The sequence below is a fragment of the Leopardus geoffroyi genome, chromosome A3, assembly GCF_018350155.1.
Source record: "Leopardus geoffroyi isolate Oge1 chromosome A3, O.geoffroyi_Oge1_pat1.0, whole genome shotgun sequence".
Classification (NCBI taxonomy): Eukaryota; Metazoa; Chordata; class Mammalia; order Carnivora; family Felidae; genus Leopardus; species Leopardus geoffroyi.
In genome coordinates, this window is record NC_059336.1 from 103,073,627 (window position 1) to 103,097,462 (window position 23,836).

The following is a 23,836-nucleotide window of genomic DNA, read 5'->3' on the forward strand; positions in this document are numbered from 1 at the left end:
TAATGGCATTTGGTAAGTTAATCAAAGAAAAGAATTGTAAAGGCAAGAATTCCAGACCAGAACTCTTCAGAGATATTACTTTGGCACCATCTGCTGGGTAGCTTTTAAAAGTTTCTCTGTACATAGACTTCCATTGCAGTTTACTACTTTTCCACAGTGACTTAAAGGAAGTGTCAAAATTATTTGTGTCTGAATTGAGTACCATACGAGCTTATGTTAATGGGAATTTAGCTGCAAATCCACTATCACTGAAGGGGCATAACTTGCCCTGGGAAACTTGAACACACGCAAACGCATCTTAGAATTTCAATTCCATGTGGGGGGGTTTATTTCATCTGGGTCTCTCAGTAGCACCTCTGACAACCTCTGATGCATTCTGTGTAACTTCGCTGTATTGTGAAGCTCTCTTTCTCTTTGCGGAGAGAGAGAGAGAGAGAGAGAGAGAGAGAGAAAGAGAAGGCCTGAGCACCAGGCACTTTAGATTCCGGACCTCAATCCCCTAACAAGCAAACATGTACCTCCTTCCTGCCCAGGACTTTGTGGAAACCCTTCGAGGATGCTTCCCACCAGTGTTAATACTAGCCTTCCATTTGCGAGCAGGGTGACTTTGGGCAAGTTATTTGGCCGTGCTGAGTCTGTTTTCACCTCTGTAAACTCACTGGCTAGACCTACCTCATGGCTACTGAGACCACATGGTTAACAGAACCCGCCACTGCCACTGCGTGAGCATTCCCGGCCCTCCCTAAACCGTCAGCACTGTTAATACAACAGGCCTGCTTTTCCTTGGGGGGGAATACTCATCTTGGCCACCCCCAAGCCTGGGAGAATTTCCAAGAATATTCTCCACGTTCCATTTACTTGGGGCAGGATGGATTTTATTTATTAATAGATTAAGGTATGATCTGAAACCACGCTTGCTTCTAGATTTTTTGACATCGTATAACCTACTTGTGGACCACCGTTTTTTACATATCTCTCCATGTGTTTACATTAGAAAATAGAAAGGCAGCTTTTGTCTTCCCTCTCCACTGCTCCCAAATAGCTGTCCACCCAAAGCCATCCTCTCCTTCACAGAGTAGCAGGCAGGCAGTTTGTGTGGCCATGTGACTGTTCGCCAAAGTGATGAGCAACACTTCTGGGTTTCGCCCCCCAAAACTTCCCAGGCTATCCTTTTTCCTGCTGGCTGCATACAGATGACAGGCCCTAGGAGCTGGAGGGCTCACAAGGCAGAAATAGACTTTGGGTCCCTGAGGGGATGTGTGGAGGAAGGTTACCCCGCCCACCTCTAGGCCTATGTTGCATGGCCAAGAAATAAACTTTTGTCTTAACCTTCTGAAATGTTGAATAAAAAAATAATGCTATAATAAACATTTTTGTGCAGAAGCCTTATTCTATAATTTGAATTTTTATTATTTTTATTAAAAAATTTTTTTTATTCATTTTTGAGAGACAGAATGTGAACAGGAGAGGGGCAGAGAGACAGGAACACAGAATCCAAAGTGGGCTCCAGACTCTGAACTGTCAGCACAGAGCCCGACGCGGGGCTCGAACTCAATGAATTGTGAGATCATGACCTGAGCCGAAGTCGGATGCTCAACGGACTGAGCCACCCAGGCACCCCTATAATTTGAATTTTTAAAAATATCACCAGAATCGGCAGCATTCAAAGGTTATACCCTTCTCTTCACAAAGACTGAATCAATTACATTATCATTAATGAGTGTGTTCATCAGACTTTGAAAGCTGAAACAGGTTTTATAAATACATTAGTACAGACTTGTTAATTTAAAAATTTACCCTTTCACTTTGCATTTCTCTGATCACTTCTGAGGCTGAATGCTTTTCCATGTTTGTTAATTAGTTGTATCTCCTTTTTTTAAGACTTTGTTTATGCCCTGCCATCTGTTTGGGTCTATATTTCCTGAAGATTTATATATATAATCTGGCAGTAATAGATATTAGAATCAATCATCAAGAATTTCAGAAAGCATTTTATTAAAAGTCAGAACAAATATTAAGGCACAAAAATACATCAACTTTTTAAAACAAAAATCTTTGAAACAGTTTTGTCCTACATTCAAAGCAACTTCTTCCAAATTATACAATAATTTAACCCTTTTAAATAGAAAAATATAACTTTTCAAACCCCTAAATTTTCTCCTCAAATACACGTTTCCCTAGTTTCTTAACGAAGTACTAAGCTTCTGTATATACTGTACATTTCCTTAAAATGCTATTTTTGTCACTTATATACATTTGATATGTTTAGAACTTTACCTAGTATGTTAAACTTCTCTTTGTAAGTATAAGGCTTGGTGTGCTCTATTGCTCGGTGCACGCTGTTGACCCTACAGAGACACAAGTACCAAAAAAACTAGTGAGTTTTAAATCTAACACAACAGCTCTCCCCTTTAAGTTAGTCATGTATAGCTTGTAAAGCTTAGTGCAATAGACTCAAACCCCTTTTATTTATTTTTAAAAGAAACTCTGCCCCCATCGTGGGGCTCGAACTCACGACCCCAAGATAAAGAGCCGCATGTTTACTGACTGAGCCAGTTGGGCACCTGAAACCCCCTTTTAAAAAAAGATACAAAAATCAGTCTTATGTGTACATTTTTCATACTCTCAGTCCTGACATTATGGTAGTGCAAACATAATGTACTGTATCACAGAGGAAAAGTTGGTTTTCTCTATAGGATACGAAAGATTTAAAAATTATTTTCTTTACAGAAAAAGTAAGGGAACATCATCTCTCAGGCTTAAAAAATTCATACATTCATTTATTTTTCCTTATTTCTGAAATAAATATACTGTCCTTTAAAGCAGATAATTAAATCCTAATCTAACTCAAATCATGAAAATTCCCTTTGACAGATTTCACACATCGTATAAATCTAACACAAGTTGCATTAGAACACGTAAGCATTTTGTCTAGAAACACATAAAACTAGACTCACCCTCAGGTCCTTTCATCTGGTTGGCTCCCCAAGAATAAACTGGTCTGATAGCCTCAAAACCTTTGATGACTAGTTCCTGACCACTTGTTGCAGAAGCGGGGTGACGAGCTGTACGATAGCCCTGGTTGTAACTTCTCCCCAGTGCCCTTCGTATGAACCACAGCTGTAGCCTGAGGACACCCCCTTCTGTTTACGGGGGTTGGGGGGGCTAAGAGGGCCCTCCGTAGGAATACTCAATTCAGGTCATTATAAACACCAACTGATGCCACAATTGTCACTGAAAGTGACAGAGAATATGCCCTTTGAAAAACATTTCTGATAAGGTTGTCAGGAGGGAATCCTGCTTTCTCTAGAAGATGAAAAAAGTTTGCATTTCAGCCTATAGCTAAAAGCAGTGTTTTCGTACGCACTACTGAGGTTATGCCAGAGGCAGTCTCCCTTATTAACACACTTCACATCGATGCCCCACTCCTGCTCCGCTACATTTGTAGCTCCTACTGGCTGGAAGCCCAGGACTCTGCATTTCAAAATTCACCTGGAGCTATCTGAGGAGTTGGGGGGTCTGCCTCTAACTCTGGGAGTGGTAGATAAAAGCAGGACCTAGAAGGCAAGGTCGCCTCCAGCCCTGCAACAACTGGGCCCGGGGTAAAACACAGCAAAACCAGAATGGACACAAATGCTGGGAAATGTAGTAGGTAGGGGCCCGTTATCGTGTTAAAAACAGAAAAAAGGAATGGAACTCACACTGTTAGCCACTCTTTTCCTAGGAAGCATGTCCCAAACTGTTCAGTGTTCCCTATGGAAAATAAATCTGAAAGTATCTTTCAATAGATATTACTACTAGCGATCTTTCTTACTAATCCCTATGAAATGAATAAATGAGAAGTAAATTGAAAAAGTAGGCTTTTGAAAGGACAATTTTGTGGCTTCATAATGAAAAAAATAATAAAGGTTATATTTAAGTGTTTGTACTGGTTAAGACTTTAAGTGCTTCTCAAACTTTTCTGAAGCCATTCTCAATTCCCAAGGTTAGAACTCCTTCAAAGAAAGATATGCAAAATTCTAACTTTAATTCCTATCCTATATGTCCACGAGCCCTGTATCTTTGGTCATGAAAGCAGCAAAACATTCACATTTCCATCATACTACATTCAACTACCTTTCAAGTTTAGAATGTTCTGCATTAAAAAAAATATTAAAACCAAAAAATTTCAAATCATACATTACATATATAATATGTAACAAAATGATGTATAAAACATGGTCGAAGGTCAAGAAATTAATTACAAGATTAATAGTGATGTACTGTACAGACAAATACATGTTTTATTATAAAATCAAATAAACCAAGATTATGTAAAGGATGTTCTAGGGTCTATAAGGCTCACTGGTAATGAATCTGCCAGCTTGCCGGGGAGAAAGTGCTCCCCATCTGGCCACGTGTCTACCACCTGCCCCACACAGATTCAGCAGCAGCACGTGAACACGTGGCCTGAATGAGGGGATAGTGGGAGGGCAAATCCTTGGAAGTGACCTTCAAGACCTTATTCCTGTGTACTTCTGTTCCCCTGAGCTTAGAGAGGACCTACCCCTGTGATTTGATGTGCATGGTGATATTTACAAACAAGGACCTTGTGCAGACCCATATGTGTATACACACACAGACACACACACACCAAAACTAACCCTATAAACATGCTTATGTTCTACGGTTAATCAAGTTTTACTTGATATCAAATCACTTCCATATAAAAGTCAAAGAATATTATTATTGCATCTAGTAACTGGAAACCTAAGAGATGGAGATGTTGCTTTACCACACTTCAGAAGAATCACATCCTCTACCTCAAAGGTTAGTGAGTGGAAGAATAAAAGTGTTTACGTAAAAAATATTTTTAAATCTGGAATTGTCATATTTTCCAGAGAAAAGAGAAAGCCCAAATCCACATCCCTGCTTCCTTTTAGCTAAGAGCATTCGGGCATATTTCTTTATCATAATACTTCTCTTAGATTATTTCCAAATCCAGGCAATTTGGCGGACATTAAGCTGACATTTAAAGTAGCTTAAAAGGGGTGCAGAACCCTCCTACCACCTGAATTCTTAATTTTAATACATAGATTTCCAAGATAATGCAATAAAAACTTGTTGCACTAGATCAAAACAAAGCTCTCTTTCAGTCTTGAGGAAGTCCTTCACCGTTAACTGGGTTTCATTTATATGGGTTCCAATCACATTATCTTTTCTGAAGAGAACATTTTTTCTGCCATTTCAGATCTGGTCATGATTTCCTTTAAAAAAAAAAAAAAAAAAAAGATGACATACTTCCAAATGTTGATGCTCCTTCCAGAACTAACAAAATTCTCTAATCTTTCACAATCACAATTTTGTGGGGAACTGCATATATTTCATGATATACATAGAAACAGTAGATTCAGAAAATAAACACTGGATAATCTATACTTCTAGTGATGTCTGGCCAATATCTGTTGACAAGTTCGGAAAACTTTAACATCCTGTTAGCTGGAAAATGTTTCAAGTTCAGAGTTACTTACCAGTGAGAGGCAGAGATGGGGCTCATGTGTTTTTCTCAGGCATGGTTCATCCACGGATGGATTTGCCTCGCTTTACACAGTTCATGTATTTTGAAATTATACAACTATTTACCAAATGATTACTCTAAGTGCCCTTTACAAAGTAATTCTCCATCATGTCTCTTTCTGTAGAATTCTAAATCCTGAAGTTCAATTGCTTTGTAGCCAGGTGCATGTCTACGGCAGCCCCCTCAAAACTTCCCGCTACTGCCAGATCAACGTGCCACGGCCAAAGTCATTTCCCTTCGGTGAACAGAGCAGCAGCTGCTCTCCTGCTCTATAGCCACCACCTGAATTACGCCTCAGTTACCACTAACTTCCTCCCCTACTGTTCCTGCCCATAAGCTAGAGTTCCCAGTATGCATCCTCTAATTCCTACTACTCAGACTTCTTCCTGTCTTGGGCCACCCTTCAATGTCCAGACGATCTAGAACTCAATTTTCTCCTCCAAACCTTCCGAAATCCACAACCTCGATTCAAATTTCCTGCTTAGTAAATGAGAATGAGTAGAAACTCTAATACCTTAGCAAAATATCCCAAGTAGAAGAAATTAATTTAGACAAACTGCCACCTTAAAGTATTCTAAACTCTTACCCACATAGAAGATGTTAGAAAATCACAGACTCAAAATCTCATGAAACAATTCTCCCTCCCTTTATACCAACAAGCATTTATCTTGCTCCTGTTTTAAATGAGGATCTAGCTCCTTTAGGTTTCATTGACAAATCAGTGCAGTCTTCCAGGCTGCTCGATTTGTAATTGTTTTACAAAGTAACTTTCAGAATTTCTTTCTGAAATATATTTCTCCTTTGTGAAAATAACAGCACCAAGAAAATAAGCAAAAAATGTATTTTACCTCATCTGAATCCACTAACACTGGAAGAGCTCTGAAACAAAAACAGGTAACAATGTTATTAATAGGCTAGTGTATGTATGAAGGCTGAGTACAGGCATATCCCTGTGATCTGTAAATTCTCATTCCTGGATGGACACAGCTGACAGAAGTAAACACCGAAGCTCACCAACGCACACAAAGAGGAATTTTCATACTGTTCTTAATAGCCCCCAACCTGAAAGTAACCAAATGGGTAAACTGTAGTGTATCCACACAATGGAATACTACACAGCAAAGAAGCTGAACGGATTACTGAGGGATGAATTTTTTAAATCTGACACAAATAATTGACAGTTACAGACATCAGGACAGCAGCACCTTTCAAAAAGTGGGATTGTGATTTAGGAGGAAAATAAAGGGGTTTTTAGGACACTAGTGATGTTTTATTTATTTTTTATCTGGGTACTAGTTACATGAGTGTGTTCATATTGCAAATTTATTGAGCTTAGGATTCTGTACTTTCCAGAATGTGTGCTATACTTCAAAAAATTTCAGTTAAGGGGCACCTGGGTGGCTCAGTCGGTTAAGCATCTGACTTTGCTTAGGTCATGATCTCACAGTTCGTGAGTTCAAGCCCCGCATCAGGCTCTGTCCTGTGAGAACTTAAGAGGGATGAATAAGCTTGACTATAGTAATCATTTCAGTGTCCATATGTATATCAAATCGTCATGTACACCTTAAATATATACAGTATATTAAAATAAAGAGAATCCTACAACCCAGCAATTGCACTACTAGCCATTTATCCATGGGATACAGGTGTGCTGTTTCGAAGGGACACATGCACCCCCATGTTTATGGCAGCACTATCGACAATAGCCAAAGTATGGAAAGAGCCCAAATGTCCATCGATGGATGAATGGATAAAGAAGATGTGGTATATATATGCAATGGAGTATTACTCGGCAATCAAAAAGAATGAAACCTTGCTATTTACAACTACATGGATGGAACTGGAGGGTATTATGCTAAGTGAAATTAGTCACTCAGAGAAAGACAAAAATCATACGACTTCACTCCTAAGAGGACTTTAAGATACAAAACAGATGAACATAAGGGATGGGAAACAAAAATAATATGAAAACAGGAAGGGGGACAAGACAGAAGAGACTCATAAATACAGAGAACAAACAGAGGGTTACTGGAGGGGTTGTGGGAGGGGGGATGGGCTAAATAGGTAAGGGGCACTGAGGAATCTACTCCTGAAATCACTGTTGTACTATATGCTAACTAATTTGGACGTAAATTTAAAAAAATTAAAAATTAAATTAAAAAAACCCAACTAACTAACTAACTAACTAACTAACTAAATAAATAAATAAATAAATAAAATAAAGAGAGGGGCACCTAAGTGGATCAGTCGGTTAAGCATCCAACTTTGGCTCAGGTCATGAACTCGCAGATCTTGAGTTCAAGCACCGCGTCGGACTCTGTGCTGACAGCTCAGAGCCTGGAACCTGTTTCAGAGTCTGTGTCTCTTTCTCTGTTCCTCCCCTGCTCTCATTCTTGTCTGTCTGTCTGTCTCTCTTTCAAAAATAAATAAAGATTAAAAAATTTTTTTAAATAGAGGGACACGGAAACATATTAGGAAAGGTATTTATGGAATCAAGTACTCGCTTAATTCCCATACCATCATTACCACTGATGGGGTGTCTACTGGGGGTGGGGGGTGCTAGAGAGAGTTCTACAATACAGCCTTTGCTTGGGAAAGAAAACACAGATAAAAAAAAAAAGCCGAGAGTAGAGCCCCACCGTGTGGTAGATCTCCCTCACAGACAGAGAGCGAGCCTGAAGGGAAAGTCCATTCGCCAGAGCTACCACAAGCAAGTCCCCTCCCTGTGAGACTCCAGAGAACGCCACTTACAGAGCAGTCTACGGTGAAGGCAGAAGAAAGAGAAGCAAGAGACTAACGAGGTGTGAGAAAGGGGCCACGTTAGACTGTCTGGAATACTACTATCAAGGAAAATCCAGGGGAGAGGACTGCTTTCGGGGAAACTTGAACCAGAACCTGAGAGACCCAGAAGACAGTTGTTGGATGCTCAGCACTGTTTGGAGGTAAACACTAGCAATCTCAAAAATGCTTCCTCCGTGAGGTTAATGATTGTTGGAAACTTAGTAAGATGTATTCAGTGCAGTGAAGAGGGAGGTGAACTCCGCTAAGCTGTCCTTTATGGCTGATCAGAGATAAGGAAAAGTGATAAGCTGTTCAAATTGTCCGAGGACAGGCAAGCAGAATTTCATACTAAACAGAAACTGTCTACATGGAAGTAAGTGGGAGCAGGGAAAGGAAAGAACAGTATATGAAAATGTTATCCTCTCTGCCTCTCCTGCTGGTTTCTGTTGTGGAAACAGCTACGTGGAATTCTTGCTTCACATTATCAAACACAACATTGCGTCAAATAGAACATTGATCCTGATTAGCTCAAAGTTCCCGAGGGGCTTGGTCTATACTTTGCCGAAGCTCATGTTTTTCCTCCAAAAGCTTCCCCACCATACATGGTATTGGGGTTCCATGTGTTAAAAAAAAAAAAAGTTTTACATATGTTTGAACTTTTTTATAATAGAAAGTTGAAACAAGAGAAAGTGATTCTAATCCTGAAAAACTTAGATCAGAAAGGGCTGGAGTTGGTTATAGGCCACAAGCATTCACGTGCTGGTTGTTGTACAGTGAAAAATGAAGAAGGAAAGACCAAGGCAGGGCTGTGTTCTCCTTGTAGTCTGACATGACATTAGTCATTCACTAGTGATGGGGGCCTATCAAAACATATGGAGGTACGAGGTTCGAAAAGCACATGACGGAACATGAAAGTTATCTCTTTATACGATATACTAAATTTTAGACTCAAACTTTAACAAAAGATATTTACACATCTGTGAATGAAGAGGGAATATTTTCTTCCACCCACTTCAAATCTTCATCCTGTAGAAATAAATATTTATATATCAGCATTTGCTTAGTATGACCTGAAAGAATTGTAAAATATAATGTATATAAAATGTAAGCATTTAAATTCAAATGCATGATTCTTTTCATTTCTACATATCCTAAGAACTTGGCACTTATGCCACACAGAAATTATGCTAGTATGCTCTTAAACAGGCAAACAAACAAAAATTTGGATTTCAGAATTTTTTACTTCTTGGTTTTCTTTACATTAGATGCACAGGTGTTGGTTTTGTTTTTTTTTTTTTACCCTGAAAAAATAGAGTAGAAACACAGAGTCGATTAATGAGAAAATAGCAAGAATATTGATTTGTATTGGTTTTTTGCTCCCAGCATTCATTATGCCTCCTAATTTGTTCAAGTTTTATATCATGAGTTTATAATTTTTCAACCAAAAAAGATGACAGTGCAAATACTCTAATTTTACAAAAGCCTATTTATTTCTATGCTTGTATTTACACTCATCTCTCTGCAGGAGACAAGAGAAGGAAAACAGGTCAGTTGGGGAATCTGTTTTTTAATAGATGCTTGCTTATAGTTATCTCATTGGGAGAAAGAAAAATAAAAGGTATACTGAATATTTTGATTTATACTATAAAATAAAAATGTTTCTTTGTGATCTACCCGGCTACATGGAATACTCAAGTGTCAATTACATCTTGCTCACCTAGACAGACAAAGCAGCTGAGCCAGTATTAACAGGAACCCCAATTCTCATGAGATAAGGCTTCTGATCAAGAGCTGACTGCACTTAATTTTGGGAAATGAAAAAGTATTCCTTTGATGTTTTGGTAAGCACTGAGTTTTAAAATAAAGTGGGATATACTGTATATCCCTAAAATAAAAGGAAAATATCTTTAAAAATTTGAAGTTTAATAGCTCTAACACCAGATAATTAAAACTGTTGTAATTTTTTTAAAGTTTAAATCACCATAAAACTACTCAAAGAACACATTTTACAGAATTATTGATTAACAAAAAATGAAAAGATTTACTGGACAGAATAACCTATTCTCATATATCATCTTTTCTGTCAGAACTTACAAGCACACATAAATTTTTATATTCTATTAATCACAACATATACAATTATAAGAAAGCAGAATAGAAAACTGTGAGAGGCATTTCCACTTTGCTTAATATGCATAAAATATTTAAAAACTCATCTCTACCCTCTATTTAACCATTTTATTCAAGCTTCCAGCTTTATATAAAAAATGCTAATTTTGTCAACTACACAGGCAACACATAAAATCCTTTCCTAATAGATACCAAATATTATCTGAAATGGCTTCAAAAATCACTTCAAAATGCTGAAAAATTAACAAGCTTCTACTATAACAAAGCTTCTCGATATTTAATGTACATATGAGTCATCTATGGGATCCTGTTAAAAAGTAGATTCAGATTCAGTAGGTCTGAGGTGGGCCTGAGACTACATTTCTAGCAAGTTCCCAGGTGACGCTCATGCTTCTGGTCCAAGAACAGCACTTGAGAAGCAAAGATCTACAGTAGTTACAATCATCAGACTTAACTACTATCACTAATTGGTAAAACTGATTTTCATACAAAAAGCTTTCATACTAAGGTAGAAAATGTTTTCCTGACGGTCAATGAATATGACACAGACTCTATTAAATATATACTATACTCACAAAATTATCAGAAGTAGCAGGTTTAGCTGTTCCATTGGAAACCGTTTTTGAGACTCTTAATTTTATTCCTTCAGCTACGAGAAACATTATAGAGATAAATATCTAAAATTATAAAATATTATTTTCCTTCATGTTTAATAACTCAACAAAGATTTATATCTACACATATATATCTATATAGATTTATAAATATTAATTATGTATTTACTATATATATTTATTCTTATTTTTTTAATGTTTATTTTTGAGAGAGAGAGAGACAGAGACAGAGACAGAGGGTGAGCAGGGAAGGGGCAGAGAGAGAGGGAGACACAGAATCCATAGCAGGCTCTAGGCTCCAAGCAGTCAGCACAGAGCCCAACATGGGACTCGAACTCACAAGCCATGAGATTATGACCCGAGCCAAAGTTGGACGCTTAACCAACTGAGCCACCCAGGCATTCCTTAAAGGAGAGGTAACAGTGGAAGCTTCGGGCAGGGGGCTGGCTTTAACATACCACTTGGAAATGTAGGAGGGATGGCAAAAATCAATAGATTTCACAAATGTTTGCAATAACAACCAGGTTTTTAAGATGCTAGTTTGAATTCCCATTTTAGAGGAGTTTAAACAAACAAGCAAACATACAAACATATACACGTATTTCCTTAGTTTCAACATATTTTAAAGTTTATGGATTTAAAAATTTATGATTTGCAGTATCATATTTAGGAAAAAATCACATCTTTGTCTATGCCTTTTCCTCGCTGACACATACATTTTGGAATGTGCCTATGGTATAAAATAGGAAAGAGAAGGGTTTTCTCCTTTCCTATTGGACCAAGGCTCTCCTTTCTGTGAGCAGTTTCAGCACAGCAGAGGTTGAAAGCATGAGTCCTGGAACCAGACTGCTTCACCCAGGATTCTGGCTCTCCCTGGACAACCCTGGGCAAAGCAATCGCCTTTCTGCAACTCAGTGTCCCCAGCAACACAATGGGATAATACTGATAGCTACTTCATAGGGTTCTCACAAGCATTAAACAAGTTAGCATATATAAGGTGCCTGACACTTAATCTATGTCCCATAAGTATTCACTTTGTAATATTGTATAATTACAATATTGTAATATTGTTATTATAATAATTTGCAAATAGTGCTTCTCCATAAACATGGACAATTGATATATTATGACATATATGATATATTAAGTTGATATAATGAGTGAAAATGAGGTTCCTTGATCAAAAAATATTTCCATGGGGCATTTAAAATCCTAACATTTGAGATCTATTCTTTTAAAGGGGCAAACACTGATTTTTAAAACTTAAGTACAATATATATAATACACAAATTTAATGTTTATTTATTTTTGAGGGTGTGAGCAGGGAAAGGGCAGAGAGAGAGAGGGAGACACAGAATCCAAAGCAGGCTCCAGCCTCCGAGCTGTCAGCACAGAGCCCAACACGGGGCTTGAACCCATGGACCACGAGATCATGACCCGAGCTGAAGTCGGACACTTAACCAATTGAGCCACCCAGGTACCCCTATATAATATACAAATTTTAAGTGTATAGTCTAAATCGAGACACTTAACATTTCCATCATCACAGAAGATTCTTTAAATCCCTTTCTGGTCAATCCTACTCCCACCAGAAGCAACCATTGTTCTGACTGACATAATCACCATAGCTTAGTATTGCCTGTTCTAGAACTTCATATATAGAACCATAATCCATGGAGTCTATCGTCTTTTGGATTTGATTACTTTCACTCAACATAAAGGTTTTGAAATGTATTTATGTTGTAGCGTGTTGGTTACTTTTGATTACCAACAGTAGTTGGCTGTGTGGGTATACCACAAATACTTTGTTCATCTGTTGATGGACTTTAGGTTACATCCAGTTTTAAACTATTAAGAATAAAGCTGCTGGGGTGCTTGGGTGGCTCAGTAAAATGTCTGATTCTTGGTTTTGGCTCAAGTCATGATCTAACGGTTTGTGAGTTTGAGCCCGACATTGGGCTCTGCACTGACAGTGTGGAGCCTGCTTGGGATTCTCTCTCTCTCTCTCTCTCTCTCTCTCTGCCCCTCCCCTGCTCACACACTCTCTCTCTCCAAATAAATAAATAAACTTAAAAAAAATAAAGTTGCTGAAAATAATAATGTACATTAGTGTCTTTTTGTGAACATCTGCTTTCATTTCTATCATTTCTTCTGGGTAAATACCTTTGGTGTGGAATGGCTGGGTTGGATGGCAGGTATATTTTTAACTTTTTAAGAACTAATTTTTTTTTTTAATGTTTAGTTATTTATTTGGAGACAGAGAGAGAGAGAGAGCGCGTGCATGTGTGTGAGTAGGGGAGGGGCAGAGAGAGGGAGACAGAGGATCCAAAGTGGGCTCTGCACAGCAGGGAGCCCAATGTGGGGCTCGAACTCAGGAACCGTGAGATTATGACCTGAGGTGAGATCAAGAGTTGGAGGCTTACCCGACTAAGCCACTCAGGCACCCCATGGAATTTTTATGTCATGAAATTAGTGTAAGCCCATTAATTTTATTTTATTGAGATATAATTCCCACACTATAAAATGCACCACTTTGAAGCGTACAACTCAGTGAATTCCAGTATAGCCACGGAACTGTACAACCATCACCACTAATTTCAAATTTTCATCACCCTAAAAAGAAACCCCATACCCATCAGTAGTCACTCCCTACTGATGCCTTCCACCAACCCCTGGCAATCACCAATATATTTTCTGTCTCTATGGACTTACCTTTTGTGGATTTTTCATATAAATTTTTTTTAATTTATTTTAAGTTTATTTATTTATTTTGAGAGAGAGAGGGAGAGAAAAAAATTCAAAATCAAAGAACCTGGGATTTGAACATCAGATTTCTTTTAATTTATTTTTAAAATTTATTTATTTAGGGGCGCCTGGGTGGCGCAGTCGGTTAAGCGTCCGACTTCAGCCAGGTCACGATCTCGCGGTCCGTGAGTTCGAGCCCCGCGTCGGGCTCTGGGCTGATGGCTCAGAGCCTGGAGCCTGCTTCCGATTCTGTGTCTCCCTCTCTCTCTGCCCCTCCCCCGTTCATGCTCTGTCTCTCTCTGTCCCAAAAATAAATAAACGTTGAAAAAAAAAAAAATTAAAATTTATTTATTTATTTATTATTTATTTATTTATTTCAATATATGAAGTTTATTGTCAAATTGGTTTCCATACAACACCCAGTGTTCATCCCGAAAGGTGCTTTCCTCAATACTCATCACCCACCCATAAATTTTTTTTTAATGTTTGTTTATTTTTGAGAGAGAGAGAAACAGAGTGCAAGTGGGTTAGGGGCTGAGAGGGAGACGCAGAATCCAAAGCAGGCTCCAGGCTCTGAGCTGTCAGCACAGAGCCCAACACGGGGCTCGAACTCACAAGCTGTGAGATCATGACCTGAGCCGAAGTCAGACGCTTAACCGACTGAGCCACCCAGGAGCCCCTTGTAGATTTTTCATATAAATGGAATCATAAAATTTGTGATGTTTATGACTGGCTTCTTTCACTTAGCATAATGTTTTCCAGATCTGTCCATGTTTAACTACAAGAATGTTTTGACTCTTCTAGGTCCTATGCTTTTTCCATATACATTATAAAATCATTTTAACCATTTGTATTTTCTTTTTTTTTAGGTCAGTTAGAATTATGATTGGGATTGTACAGATTCTATTGATCAATTTGTGGAACTGACTGCTTCATAATATTGAGAGTTGTTAACTCGTAAACGTTACATCTCTATACTTATTCTCAGCAACTGAATTATGTGTTGACGTTGCCTCAACAAATGATTACAGTATTATGGTAAAATTAATAAAATGATAAAATGCTATGGAGAAATTAATTGAAAGATGAAAGTAGCACTAAAACTATAACTAGAAATGCTTTGGGCATGACCAGGAATTAACAAATCTGTATATTTCTCAAGAGCAAGAAGAGGTGATTGAAGGAAATTTAGCAATTATCATTAAGAAGATTATTAGGAGCTAAGCACAATATAAACTAAATTATTAGTGTGAAAAAGTTTACTTACTTTAATACTTAAGGCCTTAAGAGCAAATAAGTAACAAAAGCTCACACTGCACTAACAATCTTGAAAATTTCACTACTGGGGTGCCTTGGTGGCTCAGTCGGTTAAGCGTCTGACTTCGGCTCAGGTCATTACCTTGTGGTTCGTGGGTTTGAGCCTCGAATTGGGCTCTGTGCCGACAGCTCAGAGCCTGGAGCCTGCTTCAGATTCTGTGTCTCCCTCTCTCTTTGCCCCTACCCCGCTCATGCTCTGTCTCTTAAAAATAAATAAACATTAAAAAAAATAAAAAAAAATAAAAAAAGAAAAATTCATTTTCATTATTGACTTTTCTTTTGTGATTATCTACCATAATAGAGGTTTCTGCAGATATAGTTTGAAAATTATTTTATTTTTTTTTTTATTAAAAATTTTTTTTTTCCAACGTTTATTTATTTTTGGGACAGAGAGAGACAGAGCATGAACGGGGGAGGGGCAGAGAGAGAGGGAGACACAGAATCGGAAACAGGCTCCAGGCTCTGAGCCATCAGCCCAGAGCCCGATGCGGGGCTCGAACTCACGGACCGTGAGATCGTGACCTGAGCTGAAGTCGGACGCTTAACCGACTGCGCCACCCAGGCGCCCCGAAAATTATTTTAATAGAAAACAGTGTATGTGATTTTGCCTCACAGGTAAAGGTACAATACAATGGTCATTTAATAAGAAAACATATCACTCACTTAAATTCTCAGATGTTACCATGAATTCTTCAATTTCGTCATCAGAATCATCTATTAATGGCATGAAGGCATATCTACACCAAAACCAAGAAGGAATAGTGTTATCAGTGCATTTAAATCTGTTTAGTTTTCAGTTTATAGCTAACAGTGTCACTGCATACAAAGATATCTACATTTTTACAATTTGTCATAAATTCGCATAACAAAAATTTAATTATTTTACTCTCAAATTAGGAAAGATTACTACCAATGAAACAGTGAAACTGGAGCACCCAAACCCTGCTGACAAAAGCATAACTGGATAAGATCTTGCTGGAAAGCAGTTCTGCAACATACAATGTTCGGGGAAGGGAATTTTCTGTACATTTTTTTCCATGTCAGGTTACCCTCCTTGCCCACTACGTGTTAATTCCTCCCCTCACAAAAGATAAACTGCTAATCTGACTGGTGAAAACAAAGCATACTGACTGAGCCACATTTACTAGGTCCAACAGCATTCAGAAAGCATTGGTGATAATAATAATCCTAGAAACAAAGAGCCTAAAATCTAGGGACTGCTTCCATAAATTATGCTACATTCATATTATGAAATGCCACAGAGTCATTAAAAATAATGTGGTAGATCTTGGGGTGCCTCGCTGGCTCAGTCAGTAGAGCATGCGACTTTCAATCCAGGGTTGTGAGTTCAAGCCCCACACTGGGCATGAAGCCTACTTAAAAAAAAAAATATGGTAGACCTATACAGGTTGATATGGAAAGATAGATCTCAGACAAGAAGGTGCAGAACAGTGAATACATGTATATAAGTACCTATGTATAATTATTATTGTACGCTTTTAAAAACAGAGGAAGAAACACACACATGGGTAATATACTTTTTCATTTTTCCCTGGAAGGGCATACAAAAAACCTCATAGTACTTTCCCTGGGGAAGAGGAGGGGGCAAGGGAAGGGGGGGCTTCCCGTCACACGCAGTCAACGGTGCAACCTGAACTTACCATTTAAGCTCCTTATGATTTTGGTCCCATCCTTCCTTTCCAGCTTTATTCCCTTCCAGTGTAAGTAGTATTCACCAAAACGCATGCCTCAGTGACCTCCAAAGTACACCATGTTTGTCTCCACTACCTCAGAAAATGTACATTCTTTCCCGGCTCAGTCTTTCACTGTTCTGCTCCTTTCCTTAAGGCGTAACATAAGTGCTGCCTTTTCATGGAGTTTTCCTCATCCATCTTCAGTCTTACCCCTGGACTTCTAGTTTATACATCTCTTATTTCACTTTCTTGCATTACGTCTGTCTCCCTACTTGACTGTATTCTCCTTTAAAAGCAAGGACTACCTCTCCAGTTTCTACACAAATGTGTTTCTATTTGAACACAGTAGCAGTTATCCACAAATGCTTGCCAAACTTGAATTTTCCTACGTTAGGTACCTCTGGTTGTTTGCTGATGGTCTCCACAAAAACATTATCACAATAAGGATAAGCGAAAAAAGGAAGCTCCAGAATGCATCATCAACCCAACGTTCCATCCAATCCTGTAACAAGGACAATTCAAACACGAAATGTCAATCTTCTGATAAACAACATAGGTTTCCCGAATAGTGTACAATGGCAAACACTAATGAAGTCTTTCCGAGCAGTGAGTCTTCCAAATAAGCACGTATTTTTTTTAAGAAAATAAAAATAAGAAATGCTATATCTTGAATTTGAATTTAAAGGGGTTTCAGAGGTCATTTCATCTATTTTCTAGATAAGAACAGTCATGAGGCAGGTTAACAGGAGAGTTAGAAGCAAGTTGACAATGGGTACTTTTGACGTTGATGACATTAGAATTTCTGATGCGAAGATCGCAATGTAGGATTTTTCCCAGTAGGTTATTTTGTTTTTAGTAAGACAGGAGATTTTATTACATATTGTTTCAAACATTTCTAAATGGCTGTTTAACATCATAAATACTCCTTTCCATAAAATCTTAGGGTCAACAGAAAGATTTAGAAAACAAAAACAAAAATCCCAAAGATAAACTTAGAACTCTCAAGTGAAAACACTAAGGTAAGGGGAGGAGAAAAAAGAAATTCCAGAAAGTTCAGTTTCTTCTCTCACTAAATTATCCCTGAGGCAGAAGTCCAGGATATTCAGAGGGTTGTTTGTAATTGTTTGTTTAGAACATCGAGACTAGCTCTAGATCAAGAAGCTCCCAAGAGGGCCTTTAAAATTTTTTAAGTCTAAGAAATGTATTTCTGCCTACAGAACCCACCCAAAGTACCTCCTGAATATTCATAATACCATCCTAGAAACCTGTCAGACTCAAGGTTTACAGTCCCATTTAGATACAAAATAACCCAATTTCATGGTATGCAAGACAAAAAAGATTTCCTGCTACCTGAAATTACAAGGAAGATAATTATTTTTCAACATATATAAAGGGGGGGTGGCTGAATGGCTCAGTCTGTTAAGTGTCTGAGTCTTGATTTTGGCTCAGGTCATGATCTCACGGTTTGTGGGATCGAGCCCCGCGTCAGGCTGTGCTGACAGTGCAGAGCCTGCTTACAATTTTCTCTCTCCCCCTTTGTCTGCTCCTCCCCTGCTCATGCTTGCATAATCTCTTGCTCTCAAAATAAATAAACATTTAAAAATATATACAGTATATATGAAGGGAAGTTGAGAAAAGAGCATAACTGGAAAAGTGGATTTAGGAGGAACTTTTCCAGATTCATTTAAAGGAAGCAAAAGTTCACATAATTCTAGTAAAATAATTAAAACTAAATTGACAAAATGGGAATGCAAGCTGGTGCAGCCACTCTGGAAAACAGTATGGAGGTTCCTCAAAAAACTAAAAATAGAACTACCGTATGACCCAGCAATTGCACTAGTAGGTATTTATCCAAGGGATACAGGTGCGCTGTTTCGAAGGGACACGTTGCACCCCCATGTTTATAGCAGCACTATCGACAATAGCCAAAGTATGGAAACAGCCCAAATGTCCATCGATGGATGAATGGACAAAGAAGATGTGGTATATATATATATATATATATATATATATATATATACAATGGAGTATTACTCAGCAATCAAAAAGAATGAAATCTTGCCATTTGCAACTATGTGGATGGAACTGGAGGGTATTATGCTAAGTGAAATTAGTCAGTCAGAGAAAGACAAAAATCATATGACTTCACTCATATGAGGACTTTAAGAGACAAAACAGATGAACATAAGGGAAGGAAACAAAAATAATATAAAAACAGCGAGGGGGATAAAACAGAAGAGACTCAAATATGGAGAACAAACAGAGGGTTACTGGAGGGAGTGTGGGAGGGAGGATGGGCTAAGTGGGGAAGGGGCACTGAGGAATCTACTCCTGAAATCACTGTTGCACTCTATGCTAACTAATTTGGATGTAAATTAAAAAAAATAAAAAAGAAAATTAAAAAAGAAAAAAAAAAACTAAACTGACAATCTCCACTAAAGTTACCTTTATTTACAAACACAAACTAAAGTACTCAAAATTACCCAAAATAGTATAATTAGAAATGAAAACTGTTTAAATAGAAAGATTATACTTACGGATTGACATTTTGCAATTCTAAATGTCTTAGTCGTCCACACCATAAATACTACAGAAGCTGAAACACACCAAAAAAAAGTCACCTTTGAAGGAACACGCAAAACTGAAATAATTTATTATAACAAGAAAAATCAAATAGCTTACCCAGTACGGCAAAGATCAGAGTATTTGTAAAGTGCCTGTACAAAGAAAATTTCACCGTGTTCTTTCTTAGCCTTAGAGTCTTCATAGTTTGGGCCAAACTTATAAATATGTGAAAAAAAGTTAAGGAAAACCATTTTAAACAGTAACAAGCAGTTAAAATAAAAACCAAAATAATAATCCTCTACTACATTTCTAAAATTAGTACTGCTAAATATAGTTCCTATAATTTAAAGCTAATAAAAACACAGAAAATATTACTTTAGCCAATACTGTATGATCACATGATACTGATTTTATCATGGATTTTGCTTTACAATTTACCATTGTCTGAACTAAACAAACTTTGAGGAAGACAATAAGCAAGAAGTCCTGTGATGTTCTCCTTCAAGGCCAAGCTCCCAGAATAGGAAAGACCAGTATATACAGGAAAGGAGTCCCCGTTAGGCCAGATACTCTTACAGATCACATTATGACATGCCCTTTGGCTTGTGCTTTTGTCTCTGTTTCTTTCTTATTTTGTTCTTTCTAGTCTCCTCTTGTTTTATCCTCTGAATGACCATATTAGGTCATCTATCAATTCCATTTATAAATTAAAAAATTTAAATGTCAAATAAATCTGGACTTAAGTCTGGGGAGACTTCATTCAAAAGATTACTGAGACACGCAGAGGAGGCTCACTGCAATGGGGAGAATGTTCCAAGTCTAAGATCTGCAAGAGTCCCACAGGTCAGGCTGGACAGGGCTTTGCCTTTGTGGGGAGAGGTAAACAAGACTGGAAAGCCGGTGTGGGGAAGTGGGTGGCGTGACTGGTCAGCTGATCGGGGAAAGACTTTCCCTGAGGTGTGCAGATTCTCAGAAGAGGCCACCGAGGAGGGCTGCGGTGGATGAAAGCTCAGGGCCCTGGGGAGGGAGACCGCTTCGTCTGGTCCAGGCTGGCGTTCTGCCCAGACTGGTCAGGAGGTCTGTGCCTGGCCTGGTCATGGGTGACAAGGGGGCATCCGGGAGTCTCAGGTGAGTCCTATGGAGAAAGGAGGTGCTTTGTAGTAAGGCTTTTCCCGAACACGAAAGGGTGGGGGTTTTGTTAACCATGGCTGTCTTCCAGGAGTACAGGGATCAGGTGAAGCTCAACACTGACAAGTAGGAAGAAGTAAAAAGAGGCTTCTCCACTGAGCTCCGCGGCAGCTCTCTCTTCGTAAGAGGAAGGTGCTTCCTCTGGAGCACACCACGAAGCTTTGTTTTATGAACCGTATGCTGAAAATTACAGAGCGAAGCCCAAGAATGGAAGTGGCACGTTTTGTATTGTTGCCTATTTTAAATTCCCAATTCTTCATTAATCAGAAACTTCAGTGTAGTACTCAAAACTGCGACTCAATCTTCCTAAATGACCAAGGAGTAGTCGCAAGAAGATCCATTTCTAAAATAACACAATTCAACGAATGAAGGCTATTGTTAGAATTTACAAAAATGCAAATATGCTGTATTCATTAAACATTATCAAGAAAAATTCTTTTTTAAAAATTCCTGAATAAAATGAATTTTCTATGTGAGCAAGCTGGTCTCATTTAATAATTCTAAAGTACTTCTTCGAAGCCCAGGAATAAAAAGATCGAAAGCAAATTCAAAACTGCCTAAACCCCCACTTACCAAGACACTGTTAAATTTCGGCCAAGCTTAAATCATTTCTCCCATTAAAGGAAAGTGGTTACGAAAGCAAACAGGCCCGGTTATCGTGGAGTTAGAAGCAACGGGAAGGCGGACGTGCTCTGCGGTAGGAAAAGGATATCCACCAGCACAAGCCAGAGTCAAGGAGAGAGAGAGGGAGGCTGGCCAGAAGCACAAGATCAGAGTCATTTGCCTGCAGCAAAACAGCACAAAATTAAAACAAGCATAAAAAAAAGAGGAAGAGGGCTTCAAGAGAAAAGCTATGGCTTTCAATTTTTCAAGCTATTTTACTTTAGAATCAGATTCTTAGGGGATAGCTATGTTAAGTTCATCAAAGCACAGGAAACGGGGTCATTATACAAGCACTCAATTCTGTGATGTATGTAGATCTGCTTCTTTTGCCTGCCATTTGTAATCATTTAGGAAATCTGCTCTCCTGGGACGCTGGGGTGGCTTAGTGGGTTAACAGCGGGACTTCGGCTCAGGTCACGATATCACAGTTCATGAGTTCAAGCCCCACTTCAGGCTCTGTGCTGACAGCTCAGAGCCTGGGGCCTGCTTCAGATTCTGTGTCTCCTCCTCTCTCTGTCCCACCTCCACTTGTGCTCTGTCTCTCAAAAATGAATAAACATTAAAAAAAAAATTAAAAAAGAAATCTATTCTCTGTCGGTACAGAAAATGCAGACTTTTCACTTCAGTCAAGAAAACTGCCAAATAGCCATCTAAAAGCAAATAGGAAATTCGGGTTCAAGCTGAAATGGATACTAAGTGTCCTTTCTCTCACCATGAAACACTAACCAAGATAATTTTAATTTCTGAATTTCTTCATGACTTTTATAACAAACATCTTTATTAAAACTATTAATCATTAAGCAAACTAAGTCTTTTGCCTTGTTTTCCTTATCTCCCCACTCCAATTTGGCTCATTATGTGTTGGAAATGGACCAAAGCCAATGTTGTCCATAAAGGTGATAAATTACCCTCATTCACATCCAGATGGAATTTGGTCGTTAGAGCTGCTTGTCTTTGGAATTTTCTGCCAAGTTGCATTACTGTTTTTCCTAGTGAACTACTTTGTGGATGGTTGGTTAAGAACAAGAAATCTTTGAAATATATATCTTGTAAATTACCAGGAAAAAAGATAATACAGATTTTTTAAAATGCAGCGTCCACAGCTCAATTAATTGAAGAGCATACTCCTTAACTAATGAAAGGCTCCAAGCGTACCCAATTTTGGAGACAAGACAATTCCAAATTCAGCGGACATCTGAAGCTCACTTTCTAAATGCACAAATGACAGAATAGAAGATCTGAGACCAAAAGCTAGGTTCATCTTCACTGCAATTCTGCCGATCCCAGTGCCAGGTATGTCTACACTGCCCACCCCTTGTCCTCAAGTCAGGTGAGCATCCCAACCAGCAATGCGGCTGCAGTGTAGCCGAGAAGGAAGCACAGCCCTTGGGGAGGAGTGCTTATAGTTAGGGCACTGTTCCTGGGCAGGACTGAGCAAGGTGTTTCACCTTCTTAATAGCTGAATGCCGTTAAATGTGTTTTCATGTGGAAAACATAAAAATGACACTACAGTAAGATTTATAGCATTCTCTGAAAAGATAACTATAAAATTTAACTATAAATTCTTTCAACAAACTTGGATTCCAAACTAGTAGCTTTGAACAGAAGTACAGCAGATTTTTAAGCAAGTTCGGTGAGAAACAACTCTTTAAATCAGGTATTATTTCTTAACTAGACACCCCTTAGACACTAGAGGATCCATGGATATAATTTAGGTTTTTAAATGCCCTAACGCAGGCAAAACATCCATGGAGTGTACGAATCTTGTGACAAGAGGCTTGACAGCTTTCATTCAATTTTCAAAGGCCTCTCTGATCCCGGCACCCAAAGGAGGCTGAGACCCGCTGCTTTAGAGAGTAAGGAGAGTACAGTCAAAGGTTTTTTTTGTTTTGTTTTGTTTTTAACTTGCAAGCATACTAAAAATTCGCAAACAGGGAGTTTAAGGGGCAGACAGACTGGATTGAGAAGAAAACACCCATGAGGGACTCAGAAAAGGCGGTTAGCAGCACTATGCATGTTTGCCCGTCTACAGAAAGGGGGGGGATCTCTGCAGAGGAGGAACACAGGCAAACTCAAGCCCTCTGGCCTTCCTGTGAGAGACAAACATGAGAAAATGGAAAGAAAGTACAAGGAAATGAAATAACATTTAACATGAAAAGGTAAAAAAGACAAGTATTGAAGACAGTAGAAACACAAAAACAAAACTTGGTAAAAAACAAATCCATCTATAGAAAAGAGCTTCATAGAGGATATAAATGCAGAAGAAACATAAAGGTCATATTCTGGGATACACATAGCACTGCCCTCTGCTCTGCCCAGCTCACGCTTTCTTTAGGATTCCTCCCATTTCCAAGAATGTGTAGTAGAGGGCTCTGCTTCGGAGTTAAAGAGAATGGAATTTCCCAGACTCGACTGGAGTCACTGAAGCAGTGAGGAGGGTTCTCCAGGATGGCTCCCCTTGCCTCTAAAAAGTTCTCCTGCTGCTACAGTGTAGCTTCTGCTCCACCGGCTTCACTGAACCTGCTCTCCTGCTGTCCCGCTGTGACCTCTGGAATGACCTAAGCCAGGTACACCTTGGCAGC

The 23,836-nt window shown here is 38.6% G+C and overlaps 1 protein-coding gene across 2 annotated transcripts in view; it reads right to left on the reverse strand.

Annotated features, from left to right (window-relative positions):
• Positions 1 to 1,974: 1,974 nt before the first annotated feature.
• TMEM87B (transmembrane protein 87B) overlaps positions 1,975 to 23,836 on the reverse strand; it is a 50,935-nt gene continuing 29,073 nt past the window's right edge. The window contains exons 11-19 of one of the 2 annotated variants that reach the window (XM_045446881.1): positions 21,304 to 21,375; positions 19,521 to 19,629; positions 19,376 to 19,434; positions 17,237 to 17,340; positions 15,808 to 15,881; positions 11,044 to 11,117; positions 9,312 to 9,364; positions 6,406 to 6,436; positions 1,975 to 5,246 (exon numbers count right to left, since the gene is read on the reverse strand). In XM_045446881.1, coding sequence (XP_045302837.1) covers positions 5,187 to 5,246; positions 6,406 to 6,436; positions 9,312 to 9,364; positions 11,044 to 11,117; positions 15,808 to 15,881; positions 17,237 to 17,340; positions 19,376 to 19,434; positions 19,521 to 19,629; positions 21,304 to 21,375 — 636 coding nt within the window. In that variant the 3' untranslated portion in view covers positions 1,975 to 5,186. The remainder of the gene's footprint in view (positions 5,247 to 6,405; positions 6,437 to 9,311; positions 9,365 to 11,043; positions 11,118 to 15,807; positions 15,882 to 17,236; positions 17,341 to 19,375; positions 19,435 to 19,520; positions 19,630 to 21,303; positions 21,376 to 23,836) is intronic. The other variant, XM_045446882.1, reaches the window with a different exon arrangement.